This window comes from Gorilla gorilla, chromosome 13 (assembly GCF_029281585.2).
Source record: "Gorilla gorilla gorilla isolate KB3781 chromosome 13, NHGRI_mGorGor1-v2.1_pri, whole genome shotgun sequence".
NCBI lineage: Eukaryota > Metazoa > Chordata > Mammalia > Primates > Hominidae > Gorilla > Gorilla gorilla.
Window position 1 is genome coordinate 127,386,622 of NC_073237.2, and position 18,396 is coordinate 127,405,017.

Sequence of the window (18,396 nt, forward strand, 5' to 3'; positions counted from 1 at the left end):
CCCCAGTCAGGCCATGCTGGACTTTTCCCTAGTTGCTGGACCTCTGGCCAAGAGGGAAGGTGGGCAAGGACCATCTTATAGGAGAAGGGCGAGGATGGCCTTATAGACACCTGCCTCATTTGAGGCTCCTGCAAACTCTTCAAGCAGTGGTGGGGTGGTGGGCACTATCTTCTAGAAAAGTGGAGTGGATACCTTCTTCAGGCCCAGAGTGTTAAAGGAATCTAGAGGTTCAAGGTTCTCAGTGAATCTGTCCAGATACCCACCCGAAGTCTCAAGGTCCCACTTCTTCCCTATCTGGACCCTGATTGTGATTCAGGATGCTTTCCAGGGATGGGAAATCAATCCCCTCTGGAGTCCAGTGCAACTTACAATCAGATCCTGAGCCTAGTTTTCAGCTCGGTCTGCCCCGTGTGGTTTGTTTGTTTGTTCGTTTGTTTGTTTTTTGAGATGGAGTCTCACTGTGTCACCCAGGCGGGAGTACAGTGGCGCCATCTTGGCTCACGGCAGCTTCTGCCTCCCGGGTTCAAGTGATTCTCGTGCCTCAGCCTCTGGAGTAGCTGAAACTATAGGTGCAAGCGCCAGGCCCGGCTAATTATTATATTTTTAGTAGAGACAGGGATTCATATGTTGGCCAAGCCGGTCTCAAACTCCTGATCTCAAGTGATCCACCTGACTGGGCCTCCCAAAGTGCTGGGATTACAGGCGTGAGCCACCATGCCCTGCCAGGTCTTTTTTTTTTTTTTTTCTAATTGTTGCCAACAAGGGTCTCTGGCTTTCTAAATTTGTTTTGGATTGGTCCAAGATTACCCTGACCTGGTCATTTTCCCTCTTCAAGATATCAGTGACATTCAGCAAGGGCCACCCAATCCCACAGTCTCTATAATCACTATTCCCTACTCTCAAGCACCAGAGATTGGATGAACCATCGTCTCCTTCCACCTGTACCTTGGTCAAGTTCACTGTAGGTGAAAGTCTTATTGCTTGTACTGTTACTGCATGCTACGAACTACCAATACTTCACCTAGCTGTAGTGATACCAGCCGGGTGTTACTGTAGAAAGTAAAGTAGAGGTTCCTCTTCAAAGAGACTCTCCTCCCCATCTAATTAAGAATAAATGGTAACTTCTCTCAGAAGCAAAATGTATTCAAAGACCTGTGCTAACATTCTTAAATATCTGCTAGCCGTAATAAAGAAATCAATGTACTTTATGTTCTTAGCTCCCACAATTTAGCTTAAATATTTGCCCTGGCATGCTTACACTGGTCCAAGCAGGCATTAGGTCATAACCTATTCCTCTTCCTTACTTAGAAGTGTTTTTACCTTTCTCAGCATTCCACAAATTTCTTCCTCCTTCCTTTGTTCTCCTCCACCTTTGCCTCTTAAAAAGTTCTAAGTTGCTAGCCAATCAGGACAAATATAGAATGTGAAGTCCCGTTCCAGCCAATGGACACTGGACACAGCAGTAAAGTAGACGTGTCAGGTTATACATGACCCTGTCTCCTTTGTTCAGTGTACCCTAGTGGCAAAACTGCTGGCGAGTGTACCCTTTCTGCACAAAGTAAAAATAGCCTTGCTGAAGAAATTAAATTTATGTTCAAGTGATATTTCTTTATGGCACCGAGGAACAAGCATTTCTAACATTATCATGGACACTTTATGACTTTCCTGGACCCTGGGCAGTTTTGCCTTAGCGGGCTCCTTTATTTATTAAAAAATATTAAAAATTCTATTTTACCGAGGGGAGAAGGTTATAGAGAGTTATTGTTTAAGGGGACAGAGTTTCAGTTTTGCAAGATAAAAAGTTCTGGAGGCCGTGTGCAGTGGCTCACGTCTGTAATCTCAGCACTTTGGGAGGCTGAGGCAGGAGGATCACTTGAGGTCAGGAGTTCGAGACCAGCCTGGCCAACATAGTGAAACCCAGTCTCTAAAATAAAAAAATTAGCTGGGCATGGTGGCAGGTGCCTGTAATCCCAGCTACTAGGGAGGCTGAGGCAGGAGAATTGCCTGAACCTGGGAGGCAGAGGTTGCAGTGAGCCAAGATGGCGCCACTGCACTCTAGCGTAGGTGACAGAGCAAGACTCCATCTCACAAAAAAAAAAAAAAAAAAAAAGGTCTGGAGACAGATGGTGGTGATGGTTGCACAACAATGTGAATGTGCTTAATATTATTTAATTGTAACTTAAAAGTGGTTAAGATCGTAAATTTTATAAATATGTTATATGTATTTTACCACAATTATATATATATATATATATATATATATATTTTTTTTTTTTTTTTTTTTTTTTTTTTTTTTTGAGACAGGGCCTCCCTCTGTCACCCAGGCTGGAGTGCAGTGGCGTGATCTTGGCTCACTGCCACCTTCGCCCCCTGGGCTCAAGCAATTCTCCCACCTCAGCCTCCCAAGCAGCTGGGACCACAGGTGTGTGCCACCATGCCCGGGTAATTTTTTGTATTTTTAGTAGAGACGAGGTCTCACCATGTTGCCCAGCCTGGCCTCAAACTCCTGAGCTCCAGCGATCTACCCGCCTTAGCCTCCCAATGTGCTGGGATTACAGGTATGAGCCTCCGTGCCTGCCACTAACATTTTTAAAAATTATATTTAACAACTGCACTGATCTAAAGATGGGTATATTAATATCATACGTTAAAACATGTTCTTCAGCCTAAAAGTTCTTTTTTTTCTTCTGACTTTAAAGATATTAGAACAGTTTTTGTGGGTTCCTAGAATTCCTGTGGGCTGCCATGTTTCCTGTGCCTGATAGATAAATTTGCTTTGGATGGGTGCACAGCCCAGCTCAGGGTAGCTGCGTGGACCATCAAGAGTCTGCTGCAATCATGTTCTTGACCATAAGAGAAAACTTTAACAAAGAAGCTTCCATAACACCATCAAAAAAACAATTTGGAATTACATTAAATTGATATTTTAACTTGGGGAGAATTTGTATATTTAAACAGTTGGAAATCCATGAATATAGATGCTGGTCTCTTCAGGTTTTCTGTCTCTCAGTAGCATTTTATAATTTGGTTCAATTATATCTTGCACATTTCATACCAGATTTATTATTAGGTGTTCTACCATTTCCTACATTATTGCTGGCATCAGTTTTTTGTTTGTTTGTTTTGTTTTGTTTTTGTTTTGTTTTTTTAAAAACAGGGTCTTGCTCTATTGCATAGGCTGGAGTGCATTTGCGTGACCTCGGCTCACTGCAACCTCTGCCTCCTGGATTCAAGCGATTCTTGTGCCTCAGCCTTCCAAGTAGCTGGGATTACAGGTGTGCCACAATGCCTGGCTAATTTTTGTATTTTTAGTAAAGACGGGGTTTCACCATATTGCCCAGGCTGGTCTCAAACTCATCACCTCAGGTGATCCGCCTGCCTCAGCCTCCCAAAGTGCTGGGATTACAGGCATGAGCCACCGCACCCAGCCAGAAAATGCCTATTGCTGGCATTGGTTTTCGTACTCTATCCTGTAGTCAGCCATCTTACAGAGCTCTTATTAATTTTAATAGTCTTAGTAGAATCTTTCAGATTTTCTAGATGTATGTTCAGGTAAGTAGAAGATATAAATATTTATATCTTTTAAGTTTTTTGTCTTATTGTATTAGCTAGAACTTCCAAAATAACCTTAGGTACCAGTGGTGATATCATATACTATCTCTACTTAGATATAGTTCTGAAATCTCTAACTTATTCCATGGGTCTATTCTGTAGTCCTTTCCAGAACCGTATTGTTTTAATCATGTGTAAATAACTGGTAGTGAATCAGCCCACTACAGTTCATCTTACTTCCAAAAATTTTCTTTCTTTCTTTTCTTTTCTTTTTTTTTTTTTTTTTTTTTGATGGAGTTTCTCTGTTGTTGCCCAGGCTGGAGTGCAACGGCATGATCTCAGCTCACTGCAACTTCTGCCCCTCGGGTTCAAACAATTCTCCTGCCTCAGCCTCCTGAGTAGCTGGGATTACAGGCACGCACCGCCACACCCAGCTAATTTTTGTGTTTTTAGTAGAGACGGGGTTTCACTATGTTGGCCAGGCTGGTCTCGAACTCCTGACCTCAGGTGATCTGCCTTCCTCAACTTCCCAAAATGCTGGGATTATAGGCGCGAGCCACCGCGCCAGGCCAGGAAATTTATTTCTGTTTACCTTAGAGTTCGTCTGGGAATGGCTGACTTTTTTTTTTTTTTCGAGACAGGGTCTGACTCTGTTGGCCAGGCTGGAGTGCAATGGCATGATCACAGCCCACTGCAGCCTAATCTCCCGGGCTCAACGGATCCTTCCACCTCAGCCTCCCAGGTAGCTGGGACTACAGGCTTGTGCCATGACGCCGGGCTAATTTTTGTATTTTTTTTTGTAGAGATAGGGTCTCACTATTTTGCCCAGGTTGGTCTCGAACTCCTGGCCTCAAGTTATCCTCCCGCCTCCACCTCCCAAAGTGCTAGGATTACAGGCGTGAGCCACCGCGCACGACCTGGCTGCTAAATTTTATCGAATGACTTCTCTCCCTCGATTTGCTAATGTTAATAAATAGGGAGTAAAGGGGGCATTTATGGGGGTTGGGGCAGAAGACAAGGAAGCCCTCTCTGAGGTGACATTTGTGATAAGACCAGGTACCCTTGTCACAAATGTCAGGTTAGGATCTCTTTGCTGTGGGGACAGAGCGCAGCTGGCAGCAGGAGTGATTTTCAGGGTTAAGGGCGACAGGAGCTGTGCGGAGCCATGTCACAACCCTGTCCAGGGCACACTTTATTGCTAGGAGGAGATGCGCAAACGGTAGCGATCAGGTAGAGATAGATCCTCGTGTCCCCTTTTATCTCAGGACTCCAAGGCACTGCTGAACAGTTTCTGTTTAATGAGCAGCCATTGAAGCCTCCCAATGGCGAGAATGAGCCTGCATCTTTACCGACCCCACTCCACAGACGAGGAAACTGAGGCTCAAAGAGGCCCGGGTCGCCTCTGGGGCGAACTCCCGAGCCGCGCACTGCCGGGCACGTCCAGCAGGTGGGAGTGGGCGCCCGGGGACGGCGCGGTCCCTGGTATTTTTAGTGGGGTGGGGCCGCCGCCGCCCGCCCCTCCCTCCAGCCTCCCCGCCCCGCCGGGAAAGGCGGGTCCTGGCGGCCAGCGCGCGGTCCGCGCCCACCCGAGCCGAGCGGGGCCGGCAGAACGCGCGGCGTCGGTGCCCTTGACCATGGCGGCGGTTGCGCTTCTGCTGGGGCTGGCGCTGCTGGCACCGCGGGCGGCCGGCGCGGGCATGGGCGCGTGCTATGACGGCGCAGGGCGCCCGCAGCGCTGCCTGCCGGTGTTCGAGAACGCGGCGTTTGGGCGGCTCGCCCAGGCCTCGCACACGTGCGGCAGCCCGCCCGAGGACTTCTGTCCCCACGTGGGCGCCGCGGGCGCGGGGGCTCAGTGCCAGCGCTGCGACGCCGCCGACCCCCAGCGCCACCACAACGCCTCCTACCTCACCGACTTCCACAGCCAGGACGAGAGCACCTGGTGGCAGAGCCCGTCCATGGCCTTCGGCGTGCAGTACCCCACCTCGGTCAACATCACCCTCCGCCTAGGTAAGCGCGGGCTGCGGGCGCCGCCACCGCACCCCGTGTCCCCACTCCACTGGGGGTCTGAGGCTGAGGCCTGAGCTGCTGTGCGCCCAGGTTGGGCTGCAGGACCCAGATATGGTGTTGGATGGGGGGGCTCAGAAATAGGAATTAGGCTGGGTGCGGTGGCTCACTCCTGAAATCCCAGCACTTTGGGAGGCCGCGCTGGGAGGGTCGCTTGAACCCAGGAGTTCAAGATCAGCCTGGGCAACGTAGTGAGATCCCATCTTTACAAAAAATAAAGAAAAATAGGCCGGGCGCGGTGGCTGACATCTGTAATCCCAGCACTTTGGAGGCCGAGGCTGGCGGATCACCTGAGGTCAAGAGTTCGAGACCAGCCTGGCCAACATGGTGAAAACCCGTCTCTACTAAAAATAGAAAAATTGGCCGGGCGTGGTGGTAGGTGCCTGTAGTTCCAGCTACTCAGGAGGCTGGGGCAGGAGAATCGCTTGAACCCGGGAGGCGGAGGTTGCCGTGAGCCGAGATCGCACCACCATTCTCCAGCCTGGGCAACAGAGCTAACTCCGTCTCAAAAAAAAAAAACAAAAAAGCTGGGCGTGGCGGTGCACACCTATGGTCCCAGCTACTCAAGAGGCTGAGGCAGGAGGATCACTTAAGGCTGAGAGGTTGAGGCTGCATGAAATATGATAGCGCCACTGTGCTACAGCCTGGGCTACAGAGTGAGACCCTATCTCTTAATAAAAAGAAAGAATGGAAAAAAAGAAGAAGAAAAAAACAGGACCTGTACCCCTAGATAGCCAGAAGGATAGACTGAGGGGTGCCCCGTGGGGTGGGAGAGGCAGGGAGTCCCTTGCTGAGCTTTGGTTCTAGGTTGCAGTTATAATCCCCTGTAATGGTTTTCCATCCTAGACCGGAACTGTTGGGGAGGTGACACACCAAGGACTGAATTGGTCACCCTCTAGGGCAGGGGCTCCTGATCTTGGGTCTTCTGGTCAACTTCAGGTATTCAGTGGACCCCTGAAGCTGCCTGCAGTCCTCGGGTGGGTTCTGGAAGATAGAAGCTGTGACGTTCATCACTGCACAGGCAAAGTTTAACCCTCTGGGGAGGAGGACTAAGTTTCTTCGTGCTGCTGGGCAGCTGCGCCCAGTGGCGTGGCCTCTCCGCCCTGCTCATGACTTGCCGAGGTGCAGGAGCCCTTAGATCTGCAGGAATCAGAATCTGGAGTCTGGACCCAGCCCCGGTTCTCAGCCCCTGCCCCCACTGCAGGGAGCTGGAATGCTCTCTCCTCCCTCCGTGTTCAGCCCGATTCCCATGTCCTCTGTGGCCGGGTAAGCGCCAAGTGTCTTTCCTGTTGCAGCCTCCGCTGCGCTTTCAGGAGGGGCTGGTATCACTGGTTAGACTCCCTTATCTTCGAGGTCAGCCTCCCAAAGCTTTGAAAACTCAAATTATTTTTATAACTCATTTTGGCTGCTAAACCTGACCTGAGGCTATTTATAAGCTGTGTTTATCCTAGTGAGAATGAATATTCATTCGCTTTGCTACTGAAATCTCATTTGAGTACAGCCGGCAGCCCCAGACCCCACTGGGGGTATTAGCACAATATATGGTATAAGGCCTGCATCGTCTTTCTAAAAGCTGAAAAATTTTCAATTCCCAAACACATCTGGAGCCTAGGAGTTTGGATTAGGGATGATGGGACTGTATCCCATGCTTCAGCTGAGAAAATTGAGGCTCAGAGAGGTTGTTTTGCCCAAAGGCACAGAGCTGCTAAGTGAGCATCTGAGCGTGGACATCCATGGACATCAGAGGTCAGAGCATAAACTCTTTGATGTGAGTTCCGCCACCCATCAACTGAGTCAGCTCCACCTCAGCCTGGTGACAGTGTCCTGGGGAGGGCTGGGAAGTGACATTGGAGTGGGGTGCGGGGAGGACCGTGAGCCCCCTCTGCAGAGCACACAGGTACTGGCTGCCACCTCAGAAACTCCCTTCTTCTGGGGCCACGTCACCTTCTCTCAGCCTATCTGGATCACTAGGTGGGGCTTCTGAATGGGACGAGGGGGAGGGGACAGGAAGCCAGTGGGGAGGGGGGAGGCTGGGGGAGCTGTCTGGATGGAGCTGGCAGGACCCCAAGGCCACAGGGGAAGGAATCTGGGACAGGGTGGGGAGTTGCGGGGGAGACACAGTGCTCCATGGCAAAGGGTATCACATGTGTCCTGGGAACCCAGGGGCCAAGGAAAGAGCTCAGCCCAGGCACAAACAAGGTGGGAGGAGGTTGGGAGAAATGGCCAAGTTTTTGGATTTGAGGTAGTTCCTGTTTACTGAGCATCTACTGTGTGCCAGGCCCTGTGCTGAGCTGTGCACCCTCTGCCTAGAACCTTAGAAGCAGAGTGTTTCTGATCCTTCTAAAAGCAAGGAACCTGAGAGCCTCCACACTGTGAATGTAGAGAGCGAACACACACACACACACACACACACACACACACACACACGCACACTCACACACACACTCCCTGCTGTGTCTTATCCCGGTGAGCATTCTTCCTGTTTTGTCGCCGAAAACCAGGCATATAGGAGAGAGTCCACAAGTGTGAGTGACAGGGTCACCTCCTCTGTCCTGTGCTCAGGGGCCAGCTCAGCATTCTCTTTTGCCTGCTCTGGGAGGCAGAATAGGGTAGAAATCACAAAAGGGGGCTTTGGACTTAGGCCCAGCAGAGCCACTCACTGGGCAAGCGGAGTCCCCTCTCTCAGCCTCAGTTTCCTCACCTGTACCATACGGATAAGAGTCGCCACCTCCTGAGCAGCTGTTCGGGTTCATGAGCCCGGGTCGGAGCCATGGCAGTCCCTGTGTGTGACCAGTGTGGCTGCTGAGACAGCTCAGGGCTGAGGCTCCCCTGTGGGTGGGCTCCCCTGCGGGGATTGAGAAATGCTCGTCCCGGTCACCCTGCCTCCTCAAAGACATCCTGACACTGGTCTCTGTTTACGCACAAGGGGCACCGGGGGCCCAGCGCAGCCCCAGATTTGGCCTCTTTTTGGTTTCCTATGACTTAGGTTTGCTCCAGGCTAAGCCATGGCTTGCATAATAGTGGGGGAAGGAGAGGCCTGGGATTGTCGGTGTCCCCTGTGGAGGCCGTCTGATGACCTCTCCTCCTGGTCCTTAGGCCACCTCTGCTGGCTCTGTCCCCCAACTGCTCCCTCTCCTTGAAGGCTCATGGGAGGGGAGAGTGGGCGGCCAGCTCTGGCCCGGGGTCTCCTAGAGGGAATGGGGTGAGGGGCAGGGAAGGAGATGGAGGTCGCCGCATTCCCAGCCCCCCGTGGCTCCTGGACATCTGTTCCGGATCCTCCCGTCATCTCTGAGCTGAGCCTTCCTGTCTGGGATGAAAGGCAGCAGTGGGCTCTGGCAGCCCCAGCCCGCCACCAAGGCCCAGGGAGGCCACGGGGCTGGGGCCTGGGAGTTAGTGGGGTGTTGGAGGAGTGGACAGTGACGGGGGTACAGACCATTCCGGGGCTCTCACCGTGTGCCAAGGACTCGCCCAGGCGGCATCCCAAACCGGCATGCTTTGTTCTTTTACAGACAGCAAAACTGAGGCACTGAGGGTGAGATCAGTTGCTTAGGGTCGCACAACTCAATAAATGGTGGCCCCCGGGACCCTCCCCCTAACTGCTGCACTTGGGAATGAAGAGGGTCCAGGCTAGGCTGGTCCACATGCTTGAAGCCTCGGTCCTGGGAGGAACAGTATGGGCTGTGGCTTTCGGTGGGCTGGGGGAGTCTCCTCCCGGCTTGCACTTGGATCGCTGAGAATCTCCTGGAACCACAGAAAGACCTGAGTCCCCAAGCAGATGAGTTCTCCCCTCCCTCCCCCGCAGGTCCCGGATGCCCCTGCATGGAGTTGATTTCTTCTTGCTTTCATTTAGCTGTTTGCTTGGTGGTCACCCAGCCTTGGCTCACTGGCCACAGGATGCAGCTGTGAACAGGGCCATGTGCGGCCCCTGTCCTGAGGGGCTCAGGGCCCACCAGAAGGCAGCCTCTACTGAGCAGTGCTGAGAACGAGGATATATGCTCAGAACATGCACTGGGGCGCACGAGCCTCATCTCTAGGGTCAGGAAGGGTCTCGCTGAGACCTGAAGGATGGTAGGAGCTGACCAAAGAGGGAAGGATGTTCTTCGACCCGCCGGGCCTGGATGGCCTGAGTGCAGACACCGAGAAGACGCTGGGGTCTGGCCAGCCACAGCGAGGAGCCGGGTCCCAGGGTGCTGGACATTAGGGGGACCCTGTGGCCCCTGAGGGGTCCTGGAGCCAGCTGGGTCTCCTGAGCCTTGGCTCCGTTCTGTCTTCCTGTCGAGTGGGTGGCTGCGATTGCCTTGGCCTGGGCCATTGCTGGGGGCCAAGTCCTCCCTCCTGCTTCCTGGGGATTCTGGCTGGAACGCTGGGCCCCGAGCAGGGCAGGGGGTCAAGGCAGCGGCTGGTTAGCCTCCATCCACCCACAGAACTGCCCTCCAGGCCCCTGGGCCCAGCTGGCCTTGGCCACCTCTTTCTCTCTGGGCCTCCCAGGACTAATCCAGGAGATGCAGGGCTAGGAAGTGGCAAATCCCAGGATGGTTGTAGCCAGCCTCCCATGGCCTCTGCATCATCCCTGTCCACTTCCCACGCTGCCCTTCAGCAAGGCCTTGGCTGGGCCGAGGCACTCTGTCTCCTCCAGCACCTTACATGTGCTGTGGCTTTGGCCCAGCGCACTTCTCCCACCTTCAGCCTAACTCACGTCTTGTTCATCCACAAAACCATTGCATGTCTGCCGATCCCTGTGCTGAGCCCTGGGGATGTCTGTCTGCCCCACTCAGCTTAGAGGTGCCTCCTCTGGAAAACCCCTCACCCCTCTAAGGTTGGGCAGAGGGCCTGCCCACGCATCCTCGCAGCCCCTAATCTTCCTTCCACCAGAGTCTGGATTACACTGCGTGAGGGCTTGGTCTGTTTACGTCCATCCCTATCTCTGAGCTGCCAGAGGGAATGCCTGTTTTCACACCTGTGCCCCGGTGCCCAGCCTGCATTTGCCCACTGCACAGGGTGCTGGGTAAAGGTTGGTCAGGCGAATGAATGGAAGAGCAGCTCAAATTTCATTGAGGCTGGGTGAGGCTCACACCTGTAACCCCAGCACTTTGGGAGGCAGAGACGGGAAGATCACTTGAACCAGAAGTTCAGGGTCAGCCTGGACAACAGAGTGAGACCCTGTCTTTACAAAAATAAAAATAGAAATGAAAAAATTAGCTGGGCGTGGGGGCAAGTGCCTGTAGTCCCAGCTACTTGGAAGGCTGAGGTGGGAGGATCGCTGGAGCCTGGGAGTTCGAGGCTGCAGTGATCACACCACTGCACTCCAGCCTGGGCAACAGAGCAAGACCCTGTCTCAGAAAAAAGAAAAATGTAGTCGAACAAATGCTTCGTGCCTGGGACTGTTCCAAGTGCTTCCAAGGCATTTGCTCATTTAGCCCTGTTATTGTTATGCCTATTTTGCAAATGGGGAAACCAAGGCACTACATTGCACAGTCACTTGCCCAGTGAACCCGAGGGAGTTCAGGTATTTTGCCCAAGGCCACAGAGCCAGGAATTTGTGGGGCTGGGCTGTGAACCCCAGGGTTGCAAGATTGCACTGTGTTTCCTCGCTGAGAGCAAGGGAGTGAGGAATTCATGGATGAAGGGCCCCCAGCCTTGCAGGTGCCTCCCGTACTCCTAAGCCACGGTGTTCACAGCAGTGCCGCCGTCCTCCCAGCCCAGCCCTGCCCTGCCCTGCTCTCCCTTGCCCAGGCTTCAGCTGCTTGGTCTACCTCCCTTCCCTGTGGCCCCTTGTCCCCGGGCAAGCCCTCCCAGCAGCCATGCCCTTCCCCAGCTCATGCCCTGGCTTTGCTTATTTGAATCATAGTCGACATCCAGGACTCCACCTGCACCCCTCGCCCTGACTCGGTCTCCACCTGAGCCCTCAACTGGGTAATTTGAGCAGCCGCCTTGACACCAACCACTCTGAATGTCATGCAAGGGCCCCGTGTGCATAGCAGCATTTTCTTTTCTTTTTAATTTTTTTGAGATGGAGACTCGCTCCACCGCCCAGGCTGGAGTGCAATGGTGCGATCTCAGCTCACTGCAACCTCCACCTCCCAGGTTCAAGCGATTCTCCTGCTTCAGCCTCCCAAGTAGCTGAGATTACAGGTTCCTGCCACCACACCCAGCTAATTTTTTGTATTTTTTTGTAGTTACGGGGTTTCACCATGTTGGCCAGACTGGTCTCGAACTCCTGACCTCAGGTGATCTGCCCGCCTCTGTCTCCCAAAGGGCTGGAAATACAGGCGTGAGCCATGGCACCTGACCCATAACAGCATTTCCACAATAGCCAAAGGCAAGGCAGCCTAAGTGTCCACCGAGGGGTGAATGATGAGCAAGAGCAAATGTGGTCCATCCATCCAGTAGAATATTACTCAGCCCTGAAAAAGGAGATTCTCACACAGCCACAGTATAGACGAACCCTGAGGACATTATGCTAAGGGAAAGAAGCCAGCCAAAAAAGAACAAATACTGTAGGGTTCCGCTGATATGAGAGGCACCCTGGGATAGTCAAGTCCACAGAGACAGAAGGTAGAATAATGGTTGCCAGGGGCTGGGGGAGGGGCAATGGAGAGTGACTGTTTCATGGGGACAGAGTTTCAGTTTGGGAAGATGAAAAAGTTCTGGAGATGGATGGTGGTGAAGGTTGCACAACAATGTGAGCTGTGCAAATGGGAAAGATGGTAAATGTCATGTTATGCATATTTCACCACAATAAAAGAAGGTTTGGGGAAAAGTACATGTCAGCCCTGTGGGAAGGCAGCTTGGCGACATGGTTGAAGACCCACAAGAATATTCCTGGCCTTTGGCAAAGGAATCCTACTTCTGGGAATTCAAATAAGGGAAGGGTCCTAATGCATGAAAACATTCATCGAGGCGTTCTTTATAGTAGGGAAAAATGGGAACCATAAGGGAATAGTTAAGTAAATTGTAGGACATAAATTCACATGGTGATTGGAGCCATTCAGTGCAACAGCTGACAAAGGGTTTGTAATACACAGGGAGCGCTTAAGTCAAAATGTTGAATGAAGAAAAAGACACAAGTTGGTATATGTGGAATCATCAGATTTATATTTTAAAATCCCTAAAGAGTAGGCAAAAAAGAAAGACATCAAACTGGTAAGTGTGTTTGTCCTCAGGACTTGCAGTGACTTTTCTTCCATTTTCCGTGTTTCTACATTTTCCCAATATTCTCTCATGAAGCTTGTTCTAATTTAAAAACTGGAGAAAACACATTTCTACGATTTTTTTTTTTTTTTTTAAAAAGCACCCGCCTTGCTATGTTCTGTTTTAAGATGTTTTTCTAAGTTCTGGTGCAGCACAGCTTGGCACCGTAACTCCCAACCCCTTAAAAGAAAGCGTGCGGAGCAAACAGGGTCCGGATCTGGGGGCGGCCTGGTGTCTGCGCCTGTTTGGAGCAGAGGCTTCGGGCCTTGGAACGAGGTGGGGGGCTGGCCCAGATGTGTATTCGCTAAAGGATGCTGTGTGCGGGCTGCTGCGGGTCACTGGCGCAGACTCCTTGGTAAACATCTAGCAGCCAGACACCTCTCGGGAGGGGAGCTTGGAGCCACTTGAAAGGTAGCTGGCAGCTAGAAGCGTGATCGGAAAAAGGCAGTCACTGGGAGTTCATGCAAACGAGCGGGCTCACGCAATAGGAAACATCCCAGCTTTTCTGTCCTTGCCAAACCAGGAGGTGAGAGAAGACGCAGCAATATCACGGAGACACGGCAGGGACTTTTTGTTACAAGAGTTAATTAGAGGCTGGGTGCGGTGGCTTATGCCTGTAATCCCAGCACTTTGGGAGGCCGAGGCCGGCGGATCACTTGAGGTCAGGAGTTCGAGACCAGCCTAGCCGACATGGTGAAACCCCTTCTCTATTTAAAAAAAAAAAAAAAAAATTAACCAAGTGTTGTGTTGGGAGCCTGTAATCCCAGCTACTTGGGAGGCTGAGGCAGGAGAATCGCTTGAACCGGAGGCAGAGGTTGCAGTGAGCCGAGATCGGGCCATTGCACTGCAGCCTGAATGACAGCAAGACTCTGTCTCAAAAAAAAAAAAAAAAAAAAAAAAAAAAAGGCCAGGTGCAGTAGTTCACACCTGTAATCCCAGCACTTTGGGAGGCCGAGGCGGGCGGATCACCTTCGGTGAAGAGTTCGAGAGCAGCCTGGCCAACATGGCAAAACCCCGTCACTACTAAAAATACAAAAATTAGCCGGGCGTGGTGGCATGTGCCTGTAATCCCAGCTACCCAGGAGTCTGAGGCAGGAGAACCACTGGAACCCAGGAGGCAGAGGCTGCAGTGAACCGAGATCGCACCACTGCACTCCAGCCTGGGCGACAGAGCAAGACTCCATTTCAAAAAATAAATAAATACATAAATAAAAGAAAGCAGCTTAATCCCTCCTTTGTGATGAAAAAGTTTCTTCCAAAGGCAACAAAAAGGTTGGGAAAGGAGTGGCCCCAAGATCTTTTTTTTTTTTTTCTTGAGTTGGAGTCTCACTCTGTAGCCCAAGCTGGAGTGAAGTGGCACGATCTTGGCTCACTGCAACCTCTGCCTCCTACGTTCAAGCGATTCTCATGCCTCAGCCTCCCATGTAGCTGGGATTACAGGTGCGTGCCACCATGCCCGGCTAATTTTTTGTATTTTAGTAGAAACGAGGTTTCACCATGTTGCCCAGGGTGGTCTCGAACTCCTGAGCTCAGGTGATCCACCTGCCTCGGCCTCCCAAAGTGCTGGGATTACAGGTGTGAGCCACCGCACCCGGCCCCCAAGATCTTTTAAACAGCGACAAGAATTAAAATCTGCAGCCCTAGCCCAGACCCTCACAAGCTCCAGGGGCTAATGAGGCTTCTGGGTGATTGAGACAGCTGTGTTCCTATCAGGAAAGCCGAGCCAAGATGTCATCCTTGACTGTTAGCTGGTGGTGACACTGCTTGGGAGTGCTTGGCTTCCCTCACCTCCAGGCCACCCAATATGCTGTTCTCTCTGTCTAGAATTCTGTTCCCTCTGCTCTCCTCACCTGTCTAGCTCCCATGCACCCCTGCTCATCCCACCAGCTTACTGGACCACATGCCCCAAACTTACTTCTCACCACCTCCTCCCTCTCCATGCTCCTGCCAGCCTGAACTACAGGCTTCACCACAAGGTGGCCACAGCTTTGCCAACATCCTGCCTGGTGTGGAATGCACCTTCTCCTCACCTTCCCTGGCTAATGGCTGCTCATCCTTGGAACCATAGGTTTGAGTGCCTTGTTGATGCTCCCACAGCCTCCCTGGGCTACTTTGTCCTGTTCTGTAAAGACCTGCCTGTCTCAGCTGGGCACGGTGGCTCACGCCTCTAATCCCAGCACTTTGGGAGGCCGAGGCAGGCAAATCACTTGAGGTCAGGAGTTTGAGACTAGCCTGGCCTACATGGTGAAATCCCGTCTCTACAGAAATACAAAAATTAGCCAGGCTTGGTGGTGCACGCTTGTAATCCCTGCTACTCAGGAGGCTGAGGCAGGAGAATGGCTTGAATCCAGGGGACAGAGGTTGAAGTGAGCCAAGATCACGCCACTGCACTCCAGCCTAGGCAACAGAGTGAGACTTTGTCTCAAAACAAACAAACAAACAAACAAAAACAAGACCTGCCTCTCTCTCCCTACCTGTAATCTCCCCTTGGGGCAGGTGCCATGAATCCTTATAGCTGAGCATGGCACCTAGCACACAAGAGGTGCCAAGTAAATGCTTGCCGGATGAATGAGTAGACTCGAGGCAGGATTTGTACCTTCAAGGAGTTTATAATCCAGTGAGAGAGTGGAGACAGCAGGCAGTCCTGACAGTATGGATCACACTGTCCCAAGTGTGCCTGGAAGTCATGATCCCTGGATGAGTCTCTGTTTCACACTAGCCAGCATTTAGTGAGCACCTGCTATGTGCCAGGTGCTTTGCCAAGTACTTTACCCACACTGTATGGCTGAGATCCCCAAACACTTCATTTACTAGTGAGGAGTCAGGCTCAGGGAGCAGAAGGACTTCCTCAGTGTCATGCCCAAAGTCACTGATCAAAACCGGGGTGCCCTCCTACTCAGGAGTCCATGGAGCCCCAGAGAGAAGGGGCTGCCTAGGAAGGGGGTGAAGGGGGTGCTGGTGCCCATGGAGACATGGAGGTCCCACCCGCCCCCCTCCCAGTCTTCACCTGCTGGCTGAGCCAGCAGCTGGGCACAGCAGAGCCTCCCCCAGCCGGGCCCCGCACCGCCCAAGCCAAACAGCAGGAGTGCCAAGCTGTGTCCCCTCCAGCCAGCTGGAACATAAAGCCCATCAAGAATGACACCGGGACAGTCATAAAATCAAGCCGGCCTACATCCGGCACTGACCAAGCAGAATGAGCTCAGTACGAAGAGGCTTATTTTGGGAAAATGGAAACAAAACAAAGCCCTATAATTGGAGCCATCTGGGCAGTAGTGGCCTAGGGAGTGGGGCAGGAGGGGCTAGGGTGGAAAGCTGGGCTGGGAATGCATGGGTGAGGCTGCCCTGCCCACCCCGAGCATCAGAACCAGGTGGGTGAGCTGCTCCCAGCCTACAGGGGAGTCACACCCAGCAGGGTCCCTGAGCCCCATCTGGCCACCCACTGTTCCTGTTCTTCCTCTCCCAGCCAAGCTCTTGGCACTTCTGGGTGTGGTGACTCCCTATAAGGAGCTGGGGACTCCCCATGGCCATAATGCCAGATACCACAAGACCCTGGCTGAACCAGGGATAGGCTCCATCACAACCCTCCCATCTTGGCACTAAGTCTAAGCACCAAATATGAATCAAGATTGCCAAGTCTAAAAAAACAAAAAGATTGCCAAGTTCTCCTCTAACCTGGGGAGACCAAACAGTTTTCCTTGGATTGAGTGTTGCCTAGGGCTTTGTGTTAAGAAGGATTCTGAGGTACAGTCTGAGCCGAAACATGACTGAGACATGACTACATGTTTGCAAAGAGAGGTGGCAGGGCATTCCAGACCATTGCAATAAGTCAGGGAACAGACGAGGGGCTGAGAGAATGACAGAGAGGAGGGCTAACACAAGGAATATTCCAGAGAATGAGCTAGTGATCTGGTGAATACTGAGGTCACTTGCTGAGGTAGGAGGTGATTCACCAGCTTCTTGTTTTGGTGCATAGAGAGACTAGGGGAGGAAGGAGGGTGCCTTTATTTTTCCCCCCCAAATACATGTAACACAAACGTGGAGTCTGGCTTTCGGTTCTTTTGGGTATATCCCCAGAAGTGGAAGTGCTGGATCACATGGCAATTCTATTCTTAGGTTTTTTGGTGTTTTTTTTTTTTGTTTTTTGTTTTTTTCTCCCCAGAGTCTCTGGCTTCTTTTAATTAGTTTTAACCTTTAAGCTTTTGTAAGTGTAATCAACCAGCTGAGGATGGTAGGGGATATTTCCCAACACTTCTCGTGTAAACTCAAATTGTAGGTTCTTGCTTGGAGTAACGCAGGCTCTTCACTGCTTACAAGGTTATTCTTGAGTTGCAAAAATTCTCTCTCCGTGGTTTTTCCTGTATTCCTCTATTCAATCTCGGCTGCCACAGAAAGCAGAAAGCAGTCAGAGAGAAAGCACAGGGACGCTGTTTTTGCATCTGTAGTGGAAACCTTAGCAGACAGTAACTGCTCTGGGGCTGTCAAATAGATGCATTGTTTTTAGTTTTTTCGGGAACCACCAGTTTCCCATAGCAGATGCACCATTTCACATTCCCACCCACAGTGCATGAGGGTTCCAGTTTCTCCATATCCTTGCCAACACTTGTTATCTTCTGTTTTTTTGATAATAGCCATCCTAATGGATGTGAGGTCCAATTATACATATATATAACTGTGTAGGGAAAAACTCCTCAAACTGTGTTTTTCCTCTGCTCTCAGACCACAGCCATCATCAACACAGAAGACTTCTGTGACCAAATGCGTGGGTTTTTCCCCCACACAACAAGCAGCGGTACCAGCTGGGTGTCCTCTAATTCAGTTCCAACACGATCTAATCAGAGATAGCATCCGATCCCACAGGTTGAGGGCTCAGTCCCCAAGGCTGTCTTCCGCCACACACACCAGTCACAAGTCTAGGCCTCACAAACTTCTGACAGATTAGCTTCAAGTTCCCATGACCCCTTCTTTGGGTTCAATCAATTCACTGGAGCAGCTCACAGAACTCAGCGTAACACATTGACCAGTTTATTATAAAGAATATTGCAAAGGACACAGATGAAGAGATGAGCAGGGTGAGGAACGGTGAAGGGGCGGGAGCTTCCATGCCCTCCCTGGGTGCCACCCTCCAGGAACCTCCCCGTGTTCGGCCATCCAGAAGCTCCCTGAACCCTGTCCTCAGGTTTTCATGGACGCTTCATGCATCAGCATTGCTTCCCTTGGGTGTAGGGTGGGACCCTCTCTTGGAGGGTCTTAAGACCCACAGTCAGAAAGGTGGGGGAACTTTAGAGTGAAAGGAGGGCAGGAGAAGGCAGAGGCCTGCCCCTGAGGCCCAACACACCCAAAATTCTAATGAAAGACCGTAAGGAGGGCTATGGGAGTCATAAGCCAGGAGCTGTGGATGAAAACACACACACACACACATATATATATATGTATTTTTTTAATAGAGAGACATGGTCTCACTATGTTGCCCAGGCTGGTCTCAAACCCCTGGGCTCAAGTGATCCTCCCACCTTGGCCTCCCAAAGTGCTAGGATTACAGGTGTGAGCCACCACGGCCAGCCCGAAAACTGATAGCTATCATAACACCAC

The 18,396-nt window shown here is 51.6% G+C and overlaps 1 protein-coding gene and 1 non-coding gene across 2 annotated transcripts in view; one reads left to right on the forward strand and one right to left on the reverse strand.

Annotated features, from left to right (window-relative positions):
- Positions 1-5,089: 5,089 nt before the first annotated feature.
- Positions 5,090-18,396, forward strand: part of LAMC3 (laminin subunit gamma 3) — an 80,587-nt gene continuing 67,280 nt past the window's right edge. The window contains exon 1 of the mRNA XM_055351360.2: positions 5,090-5,559. Coding sequence (XP_055207335.2) covers positions 5,187-5,559 — 373 coding nt within the window. The 5' untranslated portion in view covers positions 5,090-5,186. The remainder of the gene's footprint in view (positions 5,560-18,396) is intronic.
- Positions 17,161-17,299, reverse strand: LOC129524801 (small nucleolar RNA SNORA31). Its single transcript, XR_008668736.1, has one exon. It is a non-coding gene; the product is annotated as a small nucleolar RNA SNORA31 (small nucleolar RNA).